Genomic DNA, 27,731 nt, shown 5'->3' with positions numbered 1-27,731 from the left:
GGGGACACAGTTGGAGTCTTTGGCATAATTTTTAATGATGGTTCTTTTTAACCAGCTTGTAAATTTCCTAAAAATTTGACAGTCTTCAAGATGCAAAAATTTGCATCTTCACTGCATTGCATTAAAAGAAAACATAAATCTGACTCCAGAAGCCTTGGATGAGAATCTTTAGGACAGCCTTTCTCAACCACGGTTCATGTGAACCACAAAGCTCAAAATGACCAAGTGACTCTTTTCTCCCCTGAGGATGCTACATAAGAGCACCATTCTAAATGCACATGAGAGCTGGCTGACTATATGCAAAGCTTGATTGAGGACACTGGGGTGTAGGCCTCTCTCCACCCCCTCCCCTTTCAGAAAGGCCGCTCTGCTGCTTCTTGAAGACCTGGGGCAGAGCTCAGCATAGTGCTGCTTGTCTTCCGTGGAAACCTCATTTTCTCCAGCCTTCTCAGGATGGCTAATAAAAATCTCTCCCTCCCTCACCCATGTGATAGGTTCCTAGAACACCATTCATTTGTTCTTACTCCACATCGTGCTCACCACATAGCCAGTAGTTCTGACAGGTGTTCCCTTCTCTTGAAAGAACCCGTGTCTCCCGATCCTTGTGTGCCCTCCTTCCTCTGGGATCGCTGTGAAGAGTGTTGCCAAGAAATGCATGTCCATAACTGGACTCTAGAGCACGAAACATTGACATTTTTCCCTTCACTTACAGACTTCTAAAAGTCCTCTAGATACCTTGCCACTGCCAAATTCCTCTTCTTGACAAAAACTATAGAATTCTCTGGGCACTTAATCTAAGCGCATCATGATTTGTGCTGCTGAGGCTTCCAAAGATGGGTGCTGTATGGCAGAGCAAATCTGCCCTTTTGGAGCCATTCCTACGTCCTGTTGCTCTTCAGTGCCGACAAAGCTCATGCTGCCTCCCAGGAAGGTCCCAGGCAGCTTTCTTGCTGGGGAGGGCCACGAATAGTGGATGGAGGAATAATCCTGGGTAGGCAACTAGCACTGTCTACAATCCACATAACGGAATTATCATATAGCCATTACCTTTTGAAGAATATTTATTGACATGGGAAAATGCTCACAATATATTAAAGAAGAAAGCAGGATACAAATCTGTAAATACAGTATGATCCCAGTCTTGTAATAAAATAAATTATATATGCATAGAAAAAATACAGGACAGAAATACACTAAAACATTAACAGTGATTATCTCAGTGGTGGGATTTGGGTGACTTAACTTTAGCTTTCTGCATTTTCCAAACTTTTCATAATGAGCATATATTCATATATTACTCTCCTAATGGCGGGGGTGGGGAGAAGCCCGTACAGGTGACAGCAGACACCTAGTATTGGGAGGCAGTGAGACTGACGCGGTGTTGAGAAGCCACTCAGTACCTGCACCGCCGCAGGAGGTGTCCCCATTTATAACCCGTCTGCCCACCTCCCAGGACCACGGGTGTGGGAAGGGGGCCCCGAACGTCTGTCAGCTGTACTCAAGTGCCTTGTTGTGGTACTTGCATGCCCTGCGTTGGAGGGCAGGAGGGCTGCGGACACGCGGGCCATCTGTATGCTCCTCCCTGCTGCGGGCCGTCGCGGCAGGCATCTGTCTAGGGCAAGCCTGCAGCCCTGGTCTCTGACCTCAAGGATTCCAGGTCCCTGTTTGAAATCCAGTCCTGCGCAAGTCTTCCACTCAGATCCGCTCCAGGTCACCTCCCTGCTTATAATGTGCCTTAAACTGGTTCTGCTGAAATGGTTATTGCTTAAAATGGCCTGAGAATGCCCGCCTGCAGCACTCCAGAATCCGAGGAGGCCCCAGGTAGTCAGGGTGGTGAGGGGAGGGAGGGAGGTGCTGGGAGTCAGGCCAGCCAGACTTGGACTCCTGTTTGCAGTGACACTGGGAAGCTGAGGCCTGCGGGGATGGTCTCTAACAGGAGATGCGATGAGGTTACTTGCGATAAGAGACATGAAAAGCCCAGCACATAGTAAGGACTGAGCAGACGTTAGTTTTCTTTCCAGGGGCAAAATGAGGTCCTTCCTCTCCCCCTGCAAATGCTCTCTTCAAAAACAAAGCCTAGTACTTAGTGCCCAGTGCAGGGAAACGCAGAGTGGAACACACTCCTTGAAAGCAGTAGAGCACAGCTACTTAAGCAGGACTGTTCAAACACTGTGCACAGCTGGCAAGATGCTATTTCGGTAAACGTGTCTTCATGTAGGTAAGCCGACACTCATGCCAAAGCTATTTGCTTGAAGAAATTATAAAAATACTTTAAAAATGCATTTGTAGGATGAAGTAACAAAAATACTTTTTCTAAACTTTTTTCACACAATCTAAATTTATGAATTGCCGAGTTTCATTTCATTTACTGTTAAAACATGGGTCACCCACCACTTCTCCAACTATCTGGATGAAAATCCTGAAGTATATTGTATTCTTCCTAGCCTTTTATTCTGGAGTATTCTGGACTTACTCAGTTCTGTAAAATAAAGTCCGGGTCCTCCCTCTGAGAATCTGTCTTTGGGCCACGCTGTTGGTACAGAGCTTTCTGGGTCCACCAGTGTCCTTTGGGAAACAGACTGGCCCAGACTTGTGAGGCCTGGTGTAGATTTCCTCCTCCTCCCTGCCCTCCTATCCGGTTTTTAGCGGGCCTTCAGCGGTTTTCGGTAGACCTGCCTTCTATTGAGCAGCCACCTCCTCTGCCGTTTTGTTCTTTGTTTTTGTTTTGAGTTATCTGGCTTTCAAGCCCATTAAAAAATCTGTTAAAATGTATGCAAATTTTAGTAAAGAGGTAAAAGGAGAGATTCTTGAGGATCTCTCCTATGAGTAAATTGCAAGAAACTCTAGTGACTTCTTTGGCAGCTCAAAGGCCTTTAAAAACTGCATCCTTGAACTGTTGTTTTGTCAGAGAAGGGATCTCTGGATAAATGACATTTTCCACCAATACTCCACGTACTTTACCTATCCTTAGAAGGGGTATAATGGTAAGTGAGATAATAGATGTGAAAACACTTTAAAAAAAGCATAAACTCTGAAATATTGTTTGCCCCATGTATCTGTAAAGAAACACACACAGATGGCTAAATTGAATCAACCCCAATGTTTTATTTAATTTAAAGTTTTAAAAGGCAGTGGTTAAGCACATTATCTATGTGTATATATGTATGCATGTACGTACATGTACATACATCCATGCAGACATATATACAAGGAAACCAACCCCTTTCAGCTTTAGCCACTGATTAACTAGGCCCACTGTCTATTGCAGGATCCATATTCTACTTCTTCATATGACCAATTCTAAAAGTAAAAATAAACAGCCTTAATCAGTTTAACAGTAACTGTTTGTGTTTCTTTTTTTTAAATAAATAAAGTTACCATTAAACTGATCACATACGGTAGAAAGGTCAAACACACACACAAGCGCACACACAGTCCCAATGTACAACCTGTGACCTATGAATGACCTATATGTACAAATGGGGGCTGCTGACCCCCTCCACCCCCAGCAGAGGCCATGAGAGAACTCCCAGCACTCCGGGAGTCCCCATCCTCTCTGCTGGGCTGGAGGACGTGTGTTCCTGGCACCCCGAGTTAGACCTCAGAATGCATGCTCCCATGCAATGATACAGATGGGGGTTCAGTTCTATGGTACTAGTGTTAAGGTACGTAAGAGAATAAATAGGCATCTGTAGCTGCCTCAGAACTAAACCATCATTTATAACCCTTTAGAGGGAGAAATGTATTCTGAAGTTCTCGAAAAGGGACCTACAAACTTTTAGAATGTAATCAGTTTGCAAGTCTGGGGCTGTGTGTGTGCGTGTTTGTGCATTTCCACATATTTGTACAAAATTGAAGAGTGGGACTAGGTTTATGGAGCAGCTGCTTGGCTTCCATGTAGTCAGTCCTGATCTAACAAGTCACTTGCCTCAGCCCTTATTTAGCGGCTCATTCTGCTTCTCACGTGGCTCCGTCTGCTGGAGAGATTCAGAAGGGGGCAGCTTTCACAGGCGAGAGAGGAAGGCCACGACTACATCTTCTAAGAACCTTGGCAAACAGAACAGCCAGATTCAACCAGGGCTGCTTTATAGGATGAAGTCCTTCAGTTCCATCCCAATGAAATGGAATTCCTCTTCTTCTGTGGTTAGCCCCTGCCACTCCATCTGACTGCAGCTCTGTATGAACGCCTCGGTATCGCGAAAACACAGGATCACCTCTTAAATATGCTGGATTCTCAACGAGTAAACCAGTTAATGTGTTTCTAGCCAAAGCAAGGGCATAAATGTTTTAGAGAAAAGACTCCCCTGGAGCTACAGAGAAAAGATGCTGATAAAAGCAATATTGAGAGTTGGGCAGGTGACGCTTTTAGTCTGTGTCAGAGCTGGTCTCTTCGATGACAGAGTACTGGTTGAGTGCTTCCTCCAAAGGCGTTATTGTCCCATCAGGTTTTAGTCCCATTGGTTTAAGCAACTCCTCTCTGGAAAAAGAGATAAAAGAGAGAAAAAAAAAGTATTCACCAGCATCACACACACACCCCTCCCCCCGCCCAAATCCACATCCTTTTAAAAAGAAAAGTCTTTAAAAACCAAAGTATTTTTCCTCAAGCTCTCTGTGTGTCTGTAACAGGAAAGATGAAAGGGGCATGGAAAGAAAAAGAGGGAGATAAAAGACTTCATTCACACAGGCCAAACCTACTAAGCCAATTAAAAGTATGAAAAGTCAAGGTCTAAATGGGCTCAGGACAAGGAGCAGGTCTCTTCTGTTTTTAATAATTAACTTTTTTTCCTTTTGTGGATTCGTTGTTTTAGTGAAGTTGAAGCTGCCAAAATTTCACGGGTCCCAGTGGGCCAGGCATATAATCAAGTGGCTGATTTGATACTTATGGATTTCGTTCAGTGGAATAAATGTCAGATTTGATTTTGCCTCTCCAACCTCTAGCGATACATAAGTACTTCTCGATTCAGTCCAAGTCAACTGGACTTCCCCAACTTTCTCCCTCCCTTTTATTTCCTTCTCTCTCTCTTTCCTTCTTTTTTTTTTTTTTTCCTTTTTTAAACACCATTGCTTTTGTTTGTGGCAGTTTAATTATGGGATTGACAGCCATTTTAATCTCTTCAAAGCTCCCCAACTGCCTCTTTTCAGCTAATCCAATTATATCTACTCCACAAGTTACAGCCTCATCTAAAGATGATTAATTATTGATTAAGTCAATCAAAAAGCATTAGGAAAGATTTATTTAATCTGTTCATAGGCTCTTATTTATTACATGGAGATTATGGCAAATGTACCTGTTGAGTTGCTAACTCTAGTCCTCTTCCCACCCCCAAAATGTCAGCAGTGTACTTTAAGAGGAGCCTCAAAGAGGCACATGAGCTGCTTAAAATTTATTTCTCAAGGAAATGGGCACCACCCGCTGAGAACATGTCTATAACCAGGAAGCCCCACGGCAGCAGCTGTAATGCTGGCAGGATCTGGAGTGGAGGGGACACTAAACCTGCTTTCCCTCTGCCTCCTTGCTGTTGTCCCGGAGGCCAGCACAAAGAAGGGCTCCCTTCTGGGGAGGGCCGGCTGCACAGCAGTGTGAGGTGTGAGAGGCGCAGTGAAACCCCTGGGGAGGGGTTAGAACAGCTCAGTGGTCCCTGGCTCAGCCAGCAGGAGCCGAATCGAGCAGCTTCGGCTAGCACCAGAGGACTATTTGAGTAATGGGATGGCTGCCTGGCTATGTTGAGGCTCCTGAGTTATAAAGGAGGAGATGTGGTTCCTGGTCCAAGAAATGGGGTCAGAATCATAGAACTTGAAGGGGCCTCAGAGATCATTTAGTCCAACCCCCTTGTTTACTAAATGAGACTGAGTGACTTACCCAAGGTCACACACCTAGTGGCAAGCTGGACCTGGGACACAGGTTTCCTGCATCCCAGGCTAGCGCTCTTGGTGGTGTACCACCTGTGGATTAACTGCTCTAACTGCACTGCAGGAGCACACTGCATTCAGCTGTTCAGTGCCTGTTCAGCTCCTCCATGCCAGAAGCTAGGCCATACACTAGGCAGGGAAAGGAAGAGTGGGCACAACGGTCCTTGAGGAGCAGGTGAAACATATATGAAAAATAACTCCAAACATAATGGGGTAAATGCTGTCCCAGAATCACGAACAAAGAACTGGCAGCTCCAGAGATGAAGCACAGACCGGACTGCCTGGGGGAGGGAGGGTGGCATCACAAATAAGGTATCCAAGGCCGAGCAAAGAAGGCACAGAGCATCTGAGGCAAAGGAGACCAACGGGCTCTGTACGGTCCCATCTACTTGTGTGTTTTGTATCCCTTTTTGGACTGTGTCCATTTCTTTCTCTGTGCTCCCAGGAAGCTGTGAAAGGGCCCAGTGTTTGCAGAGGAGTGAGGTTCAATGAAGGAGTGGAGGAGGTAAGGCTCAAGGGTAATTTGGGGTCTAGCGGGTAAGTCTGGGTTTTGCTCTGTAAGGGATGTCACATCTGTTTTATAAGGCAGTGTCTCTGGCAGCAATGGGGAAGGCGCACTGGACCAGGGAGAACCTGGTGGCAGAGAGACCGGTCATTAGGATGTCATGGTACAGTGTGTGTGACAGGAGACAGGATACTGGACTCGGGTGTGACCCGCTGGAGGGGAGAGGGCTGCTGAAGGAGAGACTGGGGGAGCGGCAGAATGTCCCTGTGGCCTCCGGCTTAGATGACCAAGAGGATGGTGATACAATTCACTGGAGCAAGAACACAGCAGATGAAGTAGATTTTGGTGGGGAGATGCTGACATCTCTCAGGACATGAGGAGCTTGAGGCCCTTGCATGACAACCAGGTAAATGTTTAGGTGAAAGCTAGAAACAACCTGTTTCCATGAAAACTTCCCTCTAGCACTGATATATACCCCATATCTACATTTTTACAACACAGTTGCCTCGTTCCAACTGCTTGTGTTGAAGGATTTTTTGATACCGGACACTGCTTACTAATGACGTAAAAGGACAAGGGGCTAACCTGCTAGGAATAAAACACTGAGGGATGAGAAAGTTGACAGGTCTAAAGGGGCCTGTGGAAGAGGGTACAGTAAGATGGGGTAGGCAGCGAAGGGTCGGGGTAGATAGAAGCAGAACCCTGGATGGGACCAGAGGACTTCTACGGAGATGGCGATGAGACACTGGGGGGATAGGCCCCCGCCCCGCCCCACTACCAACATGACTCCACCTCTGTGACAACAGGATGATGCTGGGCTAGCTACCAGCTGCACAAAGTAGCTATCACCTTCTCCAAATCTAGGAGGAGTATTTTCAAATCAAGTCCATTGGTTTCATCCCTACTCCAATTTCATGATGGAAATAATTAAGAACATTACAGAAGTCTCATGGCCAAATTATAGGAACTTGTCTATGGGATAAAGGGGCCCATATTTTAATTCTCACCTGTGAACTATTCTTCTCAAGCATTTATTTTTTGGGTCCTTTGTATCACCCTCTGAGGGCTCCACAGGATGCCTGGACTTACGGACACCTCTGTAGGAGAGGTGTCAGTGCTAACTGGCCATATAATTATGCATTTGTGCAAATGAATTAAGATAGCAATGTGATACAGTGTACAAAAACAAAAATATCTGGAGTTAGGAAGTCTGTTTGGAGCCTTGGCTATTCACTTACCAGTTGTGTGATCTTGGGCAAGTCTGAGTCTCAGTTTCCCTGTCTGTGAAATGGGGATAATGCTAATACTAGTTCTACCTAATTCCTAGTGATGATATGAGGAGTAACCATAACAGAACCAGTGGTGGTGGCAATAACAACAATGATGTAGATCATAGAGTTCTATGAACTGCAAACGAGTCCTAAATATTAGTTATTATTATTGTGGTACAGTGAAAGGCACACACAGGTTTTGGAGTCGGACAGACCTAGGTTCTAATCCTGGGTCCACCAGTCACTAACAGTAAGACCTGGAACTCTCTGAACTTCAATTTCCTTATCTGTAGAACTGGGATAGAAATACCCACCTCACTGAGTTGTCATTAAGGCAAAAGGTCACTATACATATAAACTGTAGTGTACTGGCTGGAATGTAGGTGGAACAGCAAGTTGCATTTCCTGTCTTTATGTGCTTATGGGAGGCTTTCCCAAGCTGGGTAGGGCACTCTGGGAGTAAGTGGGGGGGATGAATATGCAGAAGCAAAAGACATGGTCCCTGTCCTCAAGAAGCTTTTAGTCAGTTCAGAAGATAAAACACACACACATTAAACAATATTAAAAGAATTACAGAACAGCAGATCAACAAGCTTGAGATGATTAACAGGCAGAGCCCTGCTTTCCCTAGCTTGACAGTTCATCAATATACTCTTACTGTAATTAAAACATGTTTAAAGGAATTTCTTGTCCTGTTTGGGAGTGGAAGGAGAGAGGATCTCCCACAGCTATGTGACTGTTCTTTCTGCTGGACTCCAGCCTTACTTGTCACATTCCCATCTCAACGTTTCTAATCTTCCTCTCTATCATGCAACTAACAGCCCACAAATACCCAAATGAAATCTTTGATATAGAGACTCACTCCTAAAAGGTCTGATGAATGACCTGGTTATACTATACTGTTTCATTTAATAAGATGTTATATCTAGATATCTAGATTAGCAAGATGTGGACGGAGAATGGGAAGCATTAACGAATACCACAGAAATGTTATTCCACCATCATCTGGGTTAGGTACATATGGGAGGGACACAGGAGGAGGTGGGGATGCTGATCACAGGCTCCTTGCAGGAGACAGACTCAGGGCCAGACTGTAATGGCAGGGATGGACATGGATTCATGGGGAGAAAGGCATCCTAGGAGCAGAAGAATTAGTCAAGCAAAGGCGCAGAAGCAAGAGTTAGTTGTGTGCAGAGATTGGCAAGCAGGCTGGTTTGGCTGAGGTAAAGGAAAAAGAAAGCTCAAAACAGATCTGGGGTACAAAAGAGGATCTGAATGGAGACTTTGAAATCCTAGGCTGACAAGTCTGGATTATAGTTACAGAGGTATTTTTGTCTTCTATTTCATCTAAATATTTATTAAAAATAACTCTCATTACAAAGTTTGAAAGCTATGAAACAGTATTGCCCTGACATGAAAAAGAAAATGTTCTATGCTATAAGTATTCAATTTTCATACCCCTATGTGTCTAGCACAACGCCTTGCCAACAGCAGATCCTGTGTAAGTGTTTATGGACTAAACTGAGTTGCAGTTGATGTTATCTTGTACTTTCACAGAAAGGGAATGTATAGTGTTTTATGGGACTCCTAATAAATAAACCATGATCAAGAGAAAAGCTAGATCTTTGGGTAGAAAATTCATTTTCATCATCAAGATCTACAAAGTTAGGAAAGATATTAGCCTTCTACAGGAAATTCTGCATAATGCTTTCCAAGGATTTCTTGTTCTCTGCTAGACTGTGAGCAGCTTGAGGGCAGAGTCCATGTCTTATCTAACTGTGATCTGCAGTATCTAGTATAGGCTGGGGACACACAGTAAGTGCTCAGTAAATGCTTATTAAGAAGCTATAATACATGGGTCATGGCATAAATGGAGAATGGTAGAGAACCATTTGTCAAGAATCCTTATATTATTTTAATTATTATTTCCCTGATGAGTCAATGTCATTAGACATTCTGACAGTGCAGCAGAAGTCAGGCCCCCTTTGTACCACACAGCCTGGAATTCCCAACCACTAACTGGTGTAGACTCAGCTTCTTACATACTGGGGCATCGGGAGGTCTAGATTCTAGTCTCAGATCTTCCTCTAACTTGCTGGGTGTCCTTGGGCAAGTCATTTCCTTCTCAGGGCTTGAGTCTACCCATCTATAAAATGAAGGGGTTGGACAAGATGATCCCCAAGATTCTATTCTAAGAGTCTAAATATTAGGCTACTAAGTAATTTTGTTCTATTTAAAAAGCTGCTAGGTTTTTAAGACACTAAAACTCAATACTGCTAAGCCTTTGTTTCTAATCAAGATATACATTCTAAAACTAAGATTCAAACATAGCATCCTACCTGTAACTGACCGACACCAAGACCGGAAATCCTTTCTGCAAAACTACTGGCAGATGATTAGAATGATTACAAAAGTAAATCAAAGCAATGGCAAGTATTACAAGGAAGGATCTAAATTCAATCATGGCCCTCACTAAGCAGGCCATTTCATGAAGAGTTACTGGCCCTAAATATATGACGGTCACATCTAAAAAGGATGGCTAGGTGTCAGATAATATGTACATCATGGTTAAACGGAGATACTGTATATTGAAATGTGCATCAGGATTAAGATATTCACATAGCAACAACTCCTTCATACTTACCTTTAATGCTATACACAGGCCTTAACACAAGTTAAGACTGCCCTCGTTATCATCAAAAAGTACAGTGATGTCTACTGGATAAAGAGCCCATTCTAGGCACTGTGACAGTATCATGGCGGGCTTCTCATCTGATCAGGCATCTGGCCAGGGAAGAGATAAGCCTCCAAGAATGTTCAACTGGAACGAAACATCATTTAGAAATTTGATCTTACTAAACGATAAGGAACCATAATCTATAAGGGCTTGGCCAGGCACGAGGACATAGATAAAGCACGTCCAAGAAAGGAAACCCTATTTTGCCCCAGCCTAACCCTTGGGACTGCTAATGGAAACCAAAAAATACTTTCTTAAAGATTTGGCGGTGGGGGGGAGATTATGGGATTTATACCATATTAAAATTTTTTTTTTCTTCCCCCAGATATATTTTAACATTTTCCTGAGCCACCATTTCCCTGTAAGCGTGGTCCTCTGGGATGCCTGGGCTTACATAATTTCTCAGAACCTTAGAGAAGGTTCCATTTCTTAGGGCTTCTGGTTCCTATGTAAGTCTTTCCCCCAGAAATGACAGTGCAATATTGGGGCTCAGTACTAACATACCCAATCGCACATTATAGAATAGGCCAGATGTATATGTGTATAAAACACCTTACTTGACCTGGAAGCAAGAGAATACTCTTGCCCACAGCACATGTTTTTGTGCAATACAAACAAAGCATTCAATTCAAGTGTACTTGTTGAAAAACAGGACATAATTAAGCAGTTGGTAAAATGCATTCTTGTTTCCCACTTGCAGATCTCCCAAGAGTCCCTTCGAATTTACCTATACGAGTTTCAGCTTCCCGCTTGCCACTTAGCTTGATAACGACTCAAAAATCATTCCCTTGTTTTCAAGGGCTCTTCTTTCTTGTCTGCTCTGTGTACTACAGGGCAGTATTGACACATGGAATTAATGACAGGGTCTGTAATGAAACAACAGTCATGCAAACACCAGTCTGCTCTTTTGATAAAACAGCATGTTAGAGACCTATTCACCTCCCTCTAATTGAGTACTGCATAATAGTTCCGATCCTTTTATGTAATATATTTTGTTCTATGATTAGAAAAGAAGAAAGGGGGAAACCTGTGAGGCATTGCTTCCTTCAATCGCCCCCTGATTAATTCTCTGTTTCTAATGAGGGCGGCTGCTATTTAGGCAGGTTCTGTTACATACTTGTTTTGTTGACTTCTGTACAATGTATAACAAAACCCAAGACGGGATAATTGGGAACCATTTCTGTGGCACTGGGATTCCTGCTCTTAATGTAAGGTTGGCTTGGAAAAAAGAACCCTCACATTTTAAATTAGCCATTTCATACATTTGAAAGATAGGATGAGAAACTGGTAAATAAATAAAACATTTTTAATGAACACAGAGCTTTTCCAAAAATGCCTGCTAGAATGGAGCCTGTGCTAGCCTGGAGAAAGCAGCTCTGTAATCTGCTCTAATTCCAAGTCTGAGAGGGCATCTTATTTCAAGATTTCAGCATCACTGGAACAGTCCATAATCCACCAAAGTACAGTGGACTACCTAATAACTTGTTGATATGCTTACAAGTGTTTATAACCCCTTTTTCTCATAGAAAAATATAACTTTGGCCATTGCTTAACATGTTCAGTTACATGCTGGGCAAGAATGTCCTTTGGGCTTGGACCCTGATCCTTCATCTTTCATGATTTCCCATCTAATGGCTTCCTAGTGCTGACTGGGTACACTGATCTTTCACTAAGCCACTAACCCAGTACATTTGGAGGGGTATGGTGGCTTTTCCATAGCAAATTTGAGGTCTTCAGGCTGCCTCTTTCAAAACAATTCTGAGATCTTCCCTCAGACCTCACCATTGTGCTTTGGGACTGGGTACAATTAGGAAGGTAAATATGTAGCATAAAAATATTTCCATGACAAATGGATATGGCATATTGTCCACTACTTTGGACTACTTTCTACTTTATAAAGGTAACTGGCAGTTGCCTAAATAGTGCCACTGGGAAGCCTTTTTAAAGTTAGATTTTCTTAATGTGATTGCATTAAATATAAGAATTTGTTAGAATACCTGTAATCATTCTCTTTTTAAAATAATTAAAATAATTCATATTAACACAGAGTCATAGCAATTTTACTGGTTTCCTTCATATAAAGGTGTGTGTGTGTGTGTGTGTGTGTGTATGTGTGTGTTTGATATAAACTATTTATTTTAGCACCTCACCTGATCTTTGAGAAGACCTCAACTATGGAATGAAAAAGCAGGAATGCATGTCTTCCAAATCTTAATTCTCTTCTCCGGTAAATACGCTTACTGTCTGTCTTCGTGCTTTGCATTTTCTTAAAATTTAGAACATCTTTTTTAAAATCAGACTGACACATTTTTGAGAGCTGTTGGTCATTTTTTCAAAGTAACGTAAGATCTGGAATCTTAAGACTGAAAACTGAGTCCTGACTATGTCATTAACCAAGATATGCCTGATCTTGGGTCAGTCACTTAATGATTGGTCCCATTTATTCTTCAGTGAAACACTCCTTGCCCTATCTAATTCAGAGGGCTGCTTCACCGATCATTAGAGATCATATATATATGGAAGCGCTTTTTAAACTTGAAAGCACTATATAAATATTAGTCTTTTATCCTTGTTTCTGTTAGAAGATCACATGCAAAGCTTCTAAAAATTTGTTACCTACTTCACATTAAACAGCATGGTTAAAAAAATATGTAGAAAGAGGTTAGGGACAGTGCTAAAGAATCAAATTTAGTTTTATCCTAAAACTAAAGTGAAAGTATTCTTATTTCTTGGTAATTTTTCTACAGAATTTTTCTATCCTGTTGTCTAAATTAGCAAAATAAATATTAATAAGAGATCAGCATGCCAACTGACATTGTTGAATAAAGCAGGAGAAATAGAAGTTCTTACATGCTTTCCCCAATTAGAAAGACTTAAAAGTTGAAGGAAGGTAACTAAGAGTACCTGTAAACAGGGGACATTATTCTTACTTGATGTTTCTCTAACAGATAGAAGCCATTTCAGCTAGTGCTTAAACTAAGAGCTCAAAGTAGTCATTCCTACTATTGAGGTTAAAGAACAGTGACTACCAACAGGCAATACAAAGATCACATGACATCCTACTTAGAGGTGTCTACAGTGGAAGGGCCCTCTATAACCTAAAGATACACAATATCAAGTTTCTCAAATTAATCCTCCCTTGCTACTTTAAGGGTATATTAATTTAACCGGATCCAAGTTCCCTTAATTGAACTTCCAGGCAACCTTACAGTGTATTTTAACGATGCAGAATAGTGCTGCCACACGTAAATATAATGTAAGCTACAAATGCAAGCCACAGACGTAATATTAACTGTTCTAGTAGCCACATTGAAAAAGATAGGTAAAATTGATTTTCATATATTTTGCTAACCCAGTATATTAAAAATATTATTTCAACATAAAATCCATATTAAACAATTGAGATATTTTATATTTCTCTTTTTATACTGAGTTTTTGAAAGCCTGAGTATTTAACCCTTATAGGACATCCCAATTCAGACTAACCGCATTTCAAGTGCTCAGTAGTCCTGTATGGCTTGTGGTTACTGTATTGGACAGCACAGATCTAAAAGATTTTCTGATATAAACAATTAAGATCTTTACACTTTTGTACCTACAATAGATCTCACAATGCTTTAAAAATTGGATGCTTCTGAAACATACCTGAAAAACATGTCCTTGACTAACTTATCATAAAGGTGGGTGTGATCACAGTTGCTGATATTTTTGTAAGCAGAGTAACTTATTCATAGGGAAAAAAATTACATATTACTTCTCAGTCAGCCCATCCCAGCTTTAGTAAGTCTAAAAATAATCTCTGGGTTAAAGGGAACTATTCCCATATTTGGAACCTGCATTTATTAAGAAAGCCATGTCCCAAGTACTGCACAATGGCTGGCAAATATATATATATATATATATAAATATAATAGATAAGGAAGAAATGGGAAAACAATTAAATGTAAATTTTAGATTCTGATAGAATGTATAAGCAAAACGGCAATGTACCTTGTTAAATGTGACTGGGGTGTGGTGGGGGGGCGGGGAGGGATGGCAGTAGAAGATTAATCAGTGCCTGGTTCCAATTAAGGAACTAAAGGGGATTAGAAAAGTCAAAACAAAACTGAAACTTGAAATATTATTTCCTTTGGTTAGTTTAAGCTTAAGCCAATCAATCCTTTCTCCCTTCTTCTGGAGGAGGCTGCGTTATTATACATGAGCTGTATGCTGTAGCTAAGGCGAACGCAATTGTATTAGCCGCACTGGAGTTGCTTAACCACACAGTCCCCATTCTAATCTCCCACTTAAGTTGCGGGGGCTTATTTTTTTTTCCAATTCAAAGAAGGAAAGAGGAGGTGGAAAGGGAGGCAAATTTCATCCCCTCTTTCACCTCTGCTCTCACATAGAAAGCTTCATTGAACATTTTTAATCTCATGCCTCAGGCCTTAATGCTTATGATATATATTACAATGATCACTTTAAAGAAATTATGTGCCCCAATATTTAAATGAGTCAGTCATGGGCCAAAGTACCTTTATGGAATTCCTTTCCAGCCTTGAATTTTATCATATCTGGCCAAGAAATGGAAATGACAAAGGTATAAAGTCTTAAACCATGTAGGCTATTTTATAGAGCAAAAAACTGGCGTATAGATGTGGGGATCAGCTGTGCTCATTATTTCATCATCACACACTAGGGGAACCACAGGGTACAAGGCACTGTACTAGCTAGACATGATGGGATTTATAGGGTTCAGATTATTTTCAAACTCTTATGACCTCCAGGTCCACTGCCAATCCCCTTACCTACATCTGTCACAAATACAATCCTTACACACACACACACACACACACACTCACTAGGAATACTACTAAGTCAGGTGGTATTCAATGGGAAGAAAATGTTTGAGCATGAACCTCTCCGGTGTCCTTGGAAATACAGCTACGATAAAGCTGCCAAGGTAGTGAGCTCCTTGCAGCAGTCGCTATGCCCAGCATGGAGGCAACGTGGAAATGTAACTTTAATTTTTGCATTGGTGGTTTTATAGCTTTGGTAGTGGATGACATCTATACCCTACACCAGGCTCAGTAACAGTACTTGGCATGACCAACCTTAGTCATCACTTTGGTAAGTGCTTTGGCACGGGCCACTGTTGCTAACCACCATCCTGGTGCAGGTCCTTCACATCTGCTCTCCTATGGATGGAAAAAAGGAAGTGTCTAGTGTCCATTCATTGGCCACATCACCTCCAATCTAGCCTTTACTCACATGCCTTTCAATTCAGGCCCAGGAGAAAATGATTTCATTTTTGAGAAGAAAAGTTAATCAGACAAAGCTGCAGTACACTCTTAGCACAATAAAGACTTGGTGGGATGAAGAACATCCTCAGAGTGACAGCTGAGGGAACTAACCAGTACCACAATGCTGAAGAGGATGATGAGGAAGTGTTCTGGCAAACACTGACTCTAACAGACAGACACAGCACAGTGGACAGAGCAAAGGCCTTGAGTTCTGGAAAATGAAGGCCCTAGTCTCACTTTGGTATGAAGCTAGAAAGAGAATGTATGTGGAAGTGTTTTGTAAACTGTTGAAATGGATTATCACGTCATTAGCTTGGAAATGTTTGGGGCAATTCTTTGGGATTCCCCCAATTAGAAATCTGACAACAGATTATATTAATCAAATAATGATAAAACAACCTGAGCTTTTTGGAAGAAAGATGCAGTATATGAATACCAAACGTTTATCTTATTGACAGGAGTAGATTTCCCTCTACTTGGAATGAATGGTCATTTCTCCACTTATCTATTAAATACCTTTTAAACTTCAAGAATCAGCACAAATGCTATCTTCCCTGTGAAATCGTCCCTGATTCATCCAGACAGAATGAACTGCTCCTTTTCCTGGGTGTTTACAGTTTAACATAGACCTTATTTTGTCATTATTTCCATCTACCTTGTATTTTAGAACAGATTATAGCCATTTCCTTCACTAGAATGTGAGTTTTCCAAAGGCAGAGCCTGTCACATTCTCTGAATCTCCCTCATCTTCCTAGCACAGTGCCTTGCACAGAGTAGCTGCTTAATAAATGTTCCCTGAATTGTACTGAACTTAGTCTACTTTAGCTCTATGCCATCTCCTCTACCTCAAAAAAACCAAAAACCAAAAATCAACAGTGAAGAGAGAGAAGAAACTTAAGACAAACATATAAGACGCATAAAGAATGGCTTCATTCTTTGCATTCCTGCTTTGGAATGCCCACTGCTGATCTCCATACAGTTTTGTCATTGATTATTAGTGAGAGCAAATGTTAGAAAGCACACACACAAAGGCAGACAATGTAAAAACCCCACCACACGTCATGCAAAAAATCTGTGATTTAGGACTATTTTTAAAGTTGCCTTTAGCTTCAATTTTAATGGCAAAATCGGTACCATCAAAGCCAACACAAGACATATTTGCTCTGTTTTATTCGTGCAAAAATCAGTATCACCTTCAGATTGAGTTGGGCATCTTCTGGGTGTTTCTGGGTGAGTACACATTTTCTTTGAGGCATAGTTTAAATCAAGTGGAAGCTTGGATATTTCAAACTTGACATTTGTGTATTTATTTGTTGGCAGCTTCTAGAATATGTGGATTCCCCTGGGATTAAAAGAAGGACCTAGCACCGTTTTCTGTACCTTGTATAGGGATGCCTTATGAAATGATCTTATCTCTTTCAGTAAGTCAAGTACCTGGGTTATACTGTATTATTTTAGGCAGTCTTTCCCCCATCTCCCACTTTCCTAGTTTGGAGTTTACTCATTCAGGGATATAGGCAGTTGAACAGCATCTGTGTTCTCTTTTAAGGACTCCTATTATTGGAGTGAAATTTATGAAACTTGTTTACTGTCCTAACACACTGATATGCTCCACATAGGTCCTTATTAACACTTCCCTCTCCAGCTTCTACTAGATGGACTCTGTTGGTTCTCATCCTAACTTTTATACTTGCACCACTGTTTCATTAGCTACATCAGATCCTTTCAGAAGTAGCCAAGCACAAATCTCACGTTTATATATTCATTCAGAGCTTGTAATTCTGCTTCCTGTACGCCTGCCTACAGTATCTTCTCTTTGACTGTAACTCCTTCGGTAAAGGAACATGTCAGTTCTCTATGAAGGTATGGAGAATGTCATTTGCAAACAAAGGTCATTTGAAGATTGTGAGCATAGTTAGCTGCAGATTCTAACCTCTTTGGGAAAGGATGGAAATTCAAAAGGACTAGCTGGAAGTCACTAAATTCTAGTCATACTAGCTTTGTGGATGTGATCTAGATGATGAAGCTGTTTATTTCTATATAACTACTACCACATTACCAGCATCATTTGAAAAAAGCTCAGACTCTGCCGTGTCTCCCTGTACTTGTCATACTCCCCATGTCAGTCAGCCTCCTGCTGTGCCTTAACCTCTATTTGTTTCTTTGTACCACCTTTCCCTATAATGGTTGGCTTTCTGGCTTTCCCTGGATTCTTCTGACTGAGGGATACTAGCCTTTACATAGTTGCTGTGAAAAAGGAGATGCTCAGAAGAAATACACCTTTAAGTGGCAGCTGCCCCAACACACAGAAGCACTCACTCAAGATGGCTTAAAGGAGACAGGGACTCAATGTATGACTAGAAAATAGAGCGATTCAGGCAAGTGTGAAAGGAATTAATATTTTCTAGTAACCCCTCCAAGATGACTAGTTGCTGATTAGTATATATTTGACTTAAGTATTTTCAAGACTGGCTATTTCCGGAAGGGAAGGCGGTGTGAAGCAAGAAGGGAAGGGGAGATTGTCTTTAGAACCCCTAATTAATATAAGCACTTGTTTTCAGAAAACCCTTAATTTGAGCTATTCCTTTTCACTTTTTCCTGTTGGGTGCATGACATTTTAGAATTCTTGGTATCAGCAGCAACCCAAAAAGACAGAATTGCCAACTTGCACATCAAAAATGAGGGGGAAAAAAAAAGCATAATGATTTGGAACAAAAACCAAAACAGACTAAAACAAAAAATACAAGAAGCAGCAAAATCATTGAACCTAACTCATAGCATCTTTTTGAAGACAGGGAGGTTAGTTGGTTAAATATCACAGTGATCTAGTAGTTACTGTCCTAGCTTTGAGAGTTTAAATGTTTAAGAATGCACATCCAGAAGCGGCACATGTAGAAAAACCATGGTAGCCAAGAGAGATCTGACCTACTGCTGCCCGGGCCACCCTGTTCCAATTAACATGGATTTCCAGAGTTGCTGTTCCATGATAACTCTCAGTAAGAGAGACAAAGAAATAGAACATTTTTAGAAACCAAGCAGAAAATGGATGGGAATACAATACCTGGAAAGTTTATCAAGCATGTTGACAAGTTTCATGGCTTCATATTCTTTTTGTTCTTCTGTCATTTCATCTATGGGATTTGGCATTGGTTCCTCTAAATGACCAGTGATAAGATTAATGCTACAAAAAGAAAAAAAAGTTATGCTGTATGTTTTAAAATTATGCTCTTTCTATACTTTCTGGTCCAAGTTGTAAGTTGTAATAAGAAAGAGTATAATAGCCAAAAATTGGCAATAATAGCAATTTTGTAGTATAGAACTACTATAGGAATTTTAAAAAATTTGCTTCTTCTACTAATTTGCTTTGGGAAATGGGTGGTAGTTTTACTTTAAAAAAAAAAACAATAGCTGACTTGCCAACTTTGTTTTTTTAAAGGCATGGCTGCTTTTTAAAAACATGAAATTTGATTGGTGCCGTTAGGATAAATATCCTTGGATGCATAGTTTATTAATTTAAGGGGACAAATGATTTCAGAGTAGGAGAAATCCATTTTGTGATACAGCATAAAACACATGTGTCAAAAAAACTGGAAAAATGATGGCAGAGAGGCTGAAATCTGAAAATGAAAGCATGCCGATTTATCATCTCAGGAAATTAGTCCATTAGTGAGACCACAGAAGGCAGTGAGTGTTCAAATAATAAAAGATAAAGCAGAAGAACAATTTTAATTAGATTTGATCTGACCTAGATAAAAAAAAAAAGAATGAAATCTAGCCTACCAAGAGACAGGTATACCATCTGACTTTCTGGAAATAATAAAGTACTTAAAATGTGTATGTCCCATAAACTTTGTACGAAGTTCTAATACCAAACAAGCTATCCTCTTAGATGAAAGCCACACTTTTTTTTTTTAAAGGAGATGAAAGAAAATTCTTCAATGGCTGCTAAATATCTATAACTTAAACATCTTTCTGGAAAAGTAGACAAGAGGTTACGGCATTTTGTTTCAGCCAAGTATGGACAGTTTGCAGGGATATTTCATTTGATCATTAAAAACAAACAGCAAATTGCTAATAAATTGCTTTCTAGGGTCTACAAACACAAATGCTTTCAGTGGCCAGGCCTGCAGGATAAGCGAATGAGTGAACTGGTCAACTATAAATAGTGTGGAGTGTTGGGGACTGGAGTAAACTTGAGGACAGTGCCAGTCTAAAGTGGCAGGAGGTAGAATCCTGTGGGCCAAAACAAAGACCTTGTGATCAAATAGGTCCTCTGGAGGCTAGCTTGCAAGCCCTGCTTTAGACTTTGACTTGGGCAGGTTAACTTTCTCTACAGACCAGGGATTTCTCATTTGAGTAGTAAAAGGGCTAGGTCACTAGGTACTATTATCTATTATTAAAAGATTTCCTTTTCTTTTTCTACATTCCTCAGGGGGTACATGATATTCAGATTTTTGTGGTAGGACTCAGTGCTCAGCATCCTCAAAAGCCAGATCTAAAACATCTGTTTTAACAGTCTTGCTTAAGACCTACGTCTACAGCCATGATTAAAAAACTTTTTTTTTCTTCAAAGCAGTGGATCGACCCATCCACCTCCCCCTGCCTTTTTTTAAACAAATGAAATCTACACAGAAAGCCCATATATAAAATAGACAAAGTGGAACTGCTCAAGCAGAAGAGGGGATGGGGTGGTCAAGCAAAGTGGAGGCCTAAAGCCCCTTATGTTTGTCTGTACTTACTTGCTTCCTCTTAAGTTTGCCCCTGAGGTACTTTTAGGAACTCTGGGAAATAGTCTGAAAACTCACAGGCTTGTCAGTCATTCTTAGCTTAGGCTGCACATTAGAATCACTTGATAAACTTTAAAGAAAAGGCTTAGGCCTCACCTGAGACCAACTAAATCTATGTATTTTATTTTCCTGGTGATTTTGATACACAATGAGGTTAAGAACCACACAGGGCTAGAGTGCCAACTTCAGACACTCATTGTGTGCTACTATTCCCTCTTTTTGTTTTTGTTTTGTTTTGTTTTTTAGGTGCTCATAATAGAAGAGAAAAAGGCCTCTAGTTAGTGGTCATTAACAAATACACTGAAATGGGGTCATCATAGTTCCCAAAGTCAAGAACAAAGGGAACCTAGACAAGGCTTCAGAGAACTACAGCATTTTTAAGATGTATCCAGATGCCACACTGAAAATGTAATTCCACCACCCATCTATTATTTGCTTAGGCTTATCACAACAGAACATTTCACTGGTTTACTTTCTGCCACCTGCTAAATTAGAAAAACGAGTCTTATAAATAAATTAGTAAAGGTACTTATTATAGGCACATACTACTTCCCAAGCAGACAAAGGAAATCAGGCCTTAGAATAAAGTACAAGGGAAGGTAGATGTATTAACTATGTAAAACATGTTCGATTTGTCTCTTGAGAGAAGGTGCCTCTTCTCAAGTTCAGTGGAGGGGTGATTTAAGAAATCAGATCCACAGACTGTTTTAGAATATAATGACATTAGCACAAGCCATCATTTGCCTTGGGGGGAAAAATGTGTCAGGAGGATACACTGGTAAGCTCTGTGGTATCCACAATGTAAAGTCAGGACATGAATTTCTGAATCAGGGCACATTTGATTCTTTTTTTGGTTCTTTAAAGGGCTTAATAGAAATGATGTCCATTTTCCACAAGCTGACCTCAAGTCCTCTGCTGCCAAAATGATTTAATGACTTGCTCCGAAATTAGCTACTAAAAGTCACAAAATCCTTTGCTCACTGAGCATAAAAGCAGTAGGCAGAAATTCATTCTTACAGAGTAAGAATTTACCATCCTTTACTCATGCAATACCCCCCGCCCCCAGTATGCAGAAGAATGTACACAATATCACAGAAAACACAAGTTGGGGCACTGAACTGTGCCACTCATAGGAAAAATGCCAATGTGCTTGGGGTCAGGAGGCAGACTTAGAAATTGTCTCCCCTCCTGCTCCCCACTTCAAACCAGACTCCTGTGGTTTCCCTACCCAGAGAGGAAGAGGAAACAAATAAGTCACTGTAACAATGATGTGAGGTTTCATAAAGTAGATTATTTTCAGTTGATCAATCACTTGCCACCTTTATAGAACCTCAAATAGTATAGTCTAAGACTTAACTTTCTAGGTTTCAGGATCTTAACACTGAAATTCTGGGGTTAGTTTAAGACTCTGAAATTCTGGCGTTAAGTTTAAGTAAGTCAAAACTTACTCTGGGGTAAGTTTTTAAGACTCTGAGTCTTAAGATGCTTTAGGTACACTAATTGTGGCGGATACTATACTGGGTAATTTTATGGTATGATTTTGTCTCACCCTATCTGTTCCCCTACCCCATCTTTCCAGCACTCCAATTCTATGATTATATATGTCTTTCAGTTAGGTGACAAGAATTATTTAAACTCATTTGTTAGTGTATCATTGAGCATTTTGTATTATATAAGGTCATTACATGAACTGACCACAGTTATGGGCCTGGTGATGAAGGGATTAAGACATAAAAAGGTATGGGCATATGAATATATATGTAAAAGCTGAAATATATTTCAAGACTTTTGCTTTTCAAATTGTTGCTATATTTGCCCAACATCAACAGTACCAGGTCACTTAACAAAAAAGCTATTAAAATTTCCCTGAGCTATATTAAAGTTAACTTCAATCTCTAAAAAGTGGGGATTAAATTTTACTCAAAGCATTCTGGTTAAAGAAGAGTTGGCTATAAGGGCAAATCTATACAGAGGCTAAGCAGGTAAGATGAATGAAAAGGATCCACTGTTAAACCAGAGGAGCTTATGCCTGGTATGATGGGGACCACCGCCACTCAACTCCATCAGCCAGTTGCCTGCCATGTGAAAATGCAGGCTTAATGTTATTAGAACTTATTCAAAAGAAGTTAGAAATCCAAATTTCCATCTGAAATATCTGAATTCTAAATGTTGGCAAGTAATTAGGAAGTACTATGTAAAACAAAATAAAAACACAAAACTAAATAACCAACGAATGCAACATCAAGTAAGTCAAACAGAACCTAACTGTGAGCTACGCCAAGCCTATGGGTGGACAATTTGCAACCTCTAGGAAAGGATCAGGGTTTTCAGGAAAAGGTATTTGTGAGCCCAGAGCCAGGACGGGGGGGTGGGGTGGGAGGGTGCGGGGGGTTGGGGGGGGGTTGGGGGGGTGGGGGGTGGGAAAGGAGAGGTTCTATGCAAATAAGGCTAGAAATGTCTTTCCAGGAAAAACTCCCCAGAATACTTGCCCCCTAACAAAACAATAAAAAGAACAGAGTGGAAATTTACTATATCCTTGTTCATTTAATTCAAGAAATATAAAAATACAGATTTTTTGGCATAGCTTCAATAATGGTGACAATTACAATGGGAGTTAAAACAACAAAAGAAAATCTTGACAAAGTCTCTTGTCTCATGCTGGAGAAATTACACAGCTGCTGCCACAGCTACTCCTGAGAGAAACAGAGCCAAGAAGGAAACACCTCTGAGTTGCTTAGTACAATGATTTTAAGCTTCTGTATGTGATTATGAACTAGTGTAGGGTATTAAGAGTATAAGGAGGTATCCTAGAGTTCTGCCCACCTTGGCCATCCCCTCCTTCTGCCCTCCGTTTAGCAGACCTTTAAAGATACCTCTTTGAACCCCTAGGCTCTTATATACCCAGCCTGAAAGCCACTGGTCTAAAATGAGCCAAATGTCATTAGGTACACATCTTTCAACTGATGTTTGGAATGATGTACAAAACCATATTAGTTACACTATTACCACCTGTATAGGCAGGGGGCCTCCATGCTCAGAGGCACAAAAAAACTGGTATAAAAGTTAGAATTTGGACATTTTTCTTTCTGATACAGGACCAAAGTTTATCTGAAAACTTAACAAACATGGCTAGACTTACACCAAAAACCTGTGTGGCATGTAACTTGATTCTATATTTCTGCTAATTGCAGAAAGCCATTTCCAGTCCATTAAATACACTTACTTTGACACAAAAAAGATTGTTGTGAAATTAAGTCTCCCATAGCCTGAATGTAAGCTCCACACAATTGTTGGTTTCAGATTCCACTAAAGGATTATAGGTTACCTTGGTGCATCAATCAGAATCCACTTACATTTTTGACAACGGGACTAGGGCCAACTGGATAAAGGGCAATTTCTCTGCTTCTGCCAATACTAGCAACTGTTGTGAATAAATGCATCATACGAAAAGCATACTGTGATCTTGAGAACACTGATTGGTGAAGAGTAATCAGAGGGTAGGGGAGAAAGCAATCCTTTCAGAGGCTGAGTTTATAAGCTGGACTAGATTGGTAAAAAGTTTTCATAATTTTTAGGGAAAAAGTTCTTTGAGAGCTACAGATCACTCCCCAAAGCACAAAGGGTTCTCTTGCTTGCAAAGTACTTTGTTTACCACCACTTCCACAAGGACCATTTGAATAAGCATTTTTTTTTTTAAGTAGGCTCCACACCTAATGTGGGGCTTCAACTCACAACCCTGAGATCAAGAGTCAAATGCTCCACCAACTGAGCCAGCCAGGCACCCCATGAATAAGTATTTTAAATTAACAAACATCCCACTACAGTGTTTCACCTGAAAGAGGGAAGATGTAAGAAAAAAACAGATGCAAATCTATCTGAAGGGGAAAGATGTAATGCTATGTGAGAAACACATATTTATACCTGTCATGAACAATGTTTAAGAAACACAACAAGGTTTCACAATGGTGACTATTCTGACCACACTAACACTCCATTCCTATGAACAGTATAGGCCCGGTCCAAAGGCTGAAGAAGATTCCAACTAGGGATGTAATAAGGTCTAAGTATAGAATCTTCCTAGCCAAGACAATAACAATACCAAACATCATGGTCCTTGATTTAAACAAAAGGTGCTCTCCTGAAATCTAACCTCACTTTCATAATCTAACACATTTCTGTTTCCCATTCTACTAGGAGAGACCCAGCGTTCTTATATTTTCTCCAAGCAATTTCTTGTTATAGTAGCATTCTGGTGCTTGTAAGATATGTGATCATTACCACTGGTAGAAGTCATCTACCAAACGAAATCAACAATACACACTGAGATATAATGACATCAACTATCCGTAAGTATTTAAGAGTTTTTTTTAAATCTTAGTTGACTTGTCCACATAACTTGGGACACAATATATGCCTAATATAATTTCTACTTTCATTTAAAAATATGAAAGTATACCTCAAGTGGTATACTTTAATTTCTCAAATGGAGAGAGATAAAATATTAAACTGATATGAAAATATAGTTTATGGAATAGAAAGATCAAGAGCTAGCAAGACTAATTTAGAATGATGACTTCTATAATTAGGGAAAGGTTAAAGTATGATTCCTCTATCTAAGCTTCAATTACATGATAGAGATGCTCAATTTATAACATCTAAATGGTGGCAGTCTTAAGAATGTACTGCTTAGAGTCACTGCTAGCTTTTTTCCCCAAAAGTCTTTTTTTTCTAGGACACACTCTACAAGATCCTGCTGAGGCTGAACTGGAGATACTAAAAGTGATGCTACCTACCCAGGCCTGATTTGCCAAGGAATACAGGCCATATAAGTCTTGTCTAATTAGGAAATGATCTTTGCTTTTACCTTCTGATAACCTAGTACTTTCATGTTAACAGGGCACAATCTATCCTTTTTAAAAAAAAGCCTAATTTTGCAGATGATTTTCTATCCTTTATCAACTACCACATGTTCCTCATTACATTCTAGAAACTGCCAGTAGAAAACCTATCATGTCAACATCATCGATAATGCCAAAAGGAAAGGGCATACCCTTTGAACATTCAGTAACGGAAACCAGAAAATTGAGCTCAAATAACTTCTAATAAGTGGAACTAAGAAATTGACCTGGGATGGGGGGTTAAGAAGGGGAAAAAAAGGATGGGGAGGAAACAGAAGAAAGTAGAGGTGGTCTGTTTTGGGATAAGAGAAGAATTAGTGTCTTTGATTTCTAAGCACTGATTCAGGGAAGACTTGATAGAGTCTCCGGTTAGCCTACTCAGTGCAATAATACATCTGTTAAAAGATTATTACCCAAGTGTTTGATTAAAATTTACTGTGGAACTACACTTCTTTCCTTTTGCTAGTAATGTACCATTTTATTGACTCATATGGCTTTTATGGAAGAGGGAAGATCAGAATTCATGGAACCTATGTTTAGATTTCTGAGAAAGACTAAAGCATCAAATAACCAACTTAAATACTTGATCTCGGTTATACCTTATAAAATCTCAACCTTATGGAAAAGAAAGCAAAAAGTGGGCAATAATACTTTTTAAGTATATGATGGTATACATCTAAAAATACCATCTCTCCAAATACTTAGGAGAGGATAATGAGCATGCAGCAGAATATTTCTCACAATATTATCCTTCCTCAATCACTTGAAGTCATTCTTTAAGCCACTAGCTATGAAATTGCCTCTAAAAACACTATTAAATGGAAAGCTTCCAAATCCACAAAAGAAAAGAAACACTTGAAAAATGAGAGACGAAAGAAGTGAAAGGCAAATAACCAAATCAAAGGCACAGACATAGTTAGGTGAAAAGAAACTTGATACTATACTTTGGTTTTGCATTTTTGTATTCTTCAGTGTCTGTGTCCTCGTCCTCTGAGTACCAATTATCTCCTCTTCCTCCAGCCAAGAGGCCCCTGGCCGCCAACAGTCCTGCAGCATTCCCATAGCCAGTGTATTTCAGCAGGCTATCCACTGCAAAAACAGAAGAGGTTTTTAGACAGGAATCCTTGGGTGCTCACTGTCATTACCAACTATTCACCAGTACAGGGAAGTTTGGAGATATATACCACAGCAGTAAACCTTAAAATTGAGAGGTTTTCAAAGTGTGGTAGAGGTTATACTGAAATACCTACAAATTCTCCTACATGCTCTGAGGACCAAAAGCCTTTTTTCAGGTGTCAGAAATTCAAGCAGAACTGTTTGGAATATACTTTGTGGCAGGAATGGAGCCTCTGTGACCACAGGGTCATTGGTAAGGGTGGTATTTTAGGTTTTTGGTCACAAAGCTTTTCATTCAGTTTTAGAGAAAGGATGACTAGAAACTAGAATTAATGAAACCCAGACTGGAATTTTACCAACACAGTCATTATCTAAAATCTTTCTTGTACCCTTTACAGGAATGACAGGGAAAGAGTACCAGAGATCACAAAACTTAAGGATGTTTGCAAAAAGGATAGCTAAGTTACTTTTCTAAAAAAATAAGCAACAGTACATAAGCGCATGATACCCACTGAGAAGGTAGGTCCAGGAGTTAGACTGGCTAGATTTTATTAATGGCTCTACCACTTACTAGGCTGGTTGACTTGGAGAAGTTATCTTATAGCGCTGTAGCCACTTTTTCTAGTCTGGAGAATTGAAATAATAATCTACTTCACAGGTTAATACATGCAAAGCACTTAGAAAACTATCTGGCACAGAGTAAATACTCTTTCTTTTTCCCCTGGTGATATTAGGTAAACTGAGTGTGTTAGGCTTCTCTTAGTCAACAACAGCAACAGCCCAATGAACCATTTGGTGCAGGTCAGTATTACCTTGTCATCAGTGCAGGGTGATAACTCTAAGACAAGTGGACACATAAAACTTTTGCAGGGGAACCCTGAACTGTAGGAATTCTTCTTGTGTGTGATTTATATGAACCTTTAAGGAAGATACTAAACAATTGTTAGCTTTATTTAAGAGCACTTTCTTTTCTTCAGGTACAGTTTCAAGGTAAACACTAAAATATTCAATCTAAAGATAAAAATTTTAAGGCTTTCAATAAAATGTAATCTTAAAGACAACTATAGGAAACAAACCTAACACTATTTTATTCACGTATAAAGCTTTAGTAAAACCTACATCTGAAATACTACTGTAACTCAGACCACTTAACTCAAAAAAGACAAAATAAAGCTGGAGAAGATTCAGAGAAGGGCAATTAAAATGACTTTGGGGTCTGAAAGGG

General features: G+C 40.1%; 1 protein-coding gene across 8 annotated transcripts in view; it reads right to left on the bottom strand.

Annotated features, from left to right (window-relative positions):
* Window positions 1–473: 473 nt before the first annotated feature.
* Window positions 474–27,731, bottom strand: part of RIC8B (RIC8 guanine nucleotide exchange factor B) — a 101,212-nt gene continuing 73,954 nt past the window's right edge. The window contains exons 8-13 of one of the 8 annotated variants that reach the window (XR_004300925.1): window positions 26,335–26,479; window positions 18,767–18,886; window positions 15,517–15,600; window positions 11,151–11,289; window positions 10,331–10,507; window positions 4,226–4,477 (exon numbers count right to left, since the gene is read on the bottom strand). Coding sequence is in view for 5 of the 8 variants with exons in the window: in XM_032416394.1 (XP_032272285.1) it covers window positions 4,366–4,477; window positions 18,767–18,886; window positions 26,335–26,479 (377 nt within the window). In the remaining 3 variants the exon portion in view is untranslated. Of the gene's footprint in view, window positions 4,478–10,330; window positions 11,290–14,433; window positions 15,601–18,766; window positions 18,887–26,334; window positions 26,480–27,731 lie in introns of those variants that run through there. The other 7 variants (XR_004300924.1, XR_004300926.1, XM_032416396.1 and 4 more) reach the window with 7 other exon arrangements.

The sequence above is a fragment of the Phoca vitulina genome, unplaced genomic scaffold, assembly GCF_004348235.1.
Source record: "Phoca vitulina isolate PV1807 unplaced genomic scaffold, GSC_HSeal_1.0 scaffold19, whole genome shotgun sequence".
In the NCBI taxonomy this organism is placed as follows: Eukaryota; Metazoa; Chordata; class Mammalia; order Carnivora; family Phocidae; genus Phoca; species Phoca vitulina.
The sequence above is the reverse complement of the archived record's forward strand: the minus strand, read 5'-3'. Positions and strand labels throughout refer to the sequence as shown.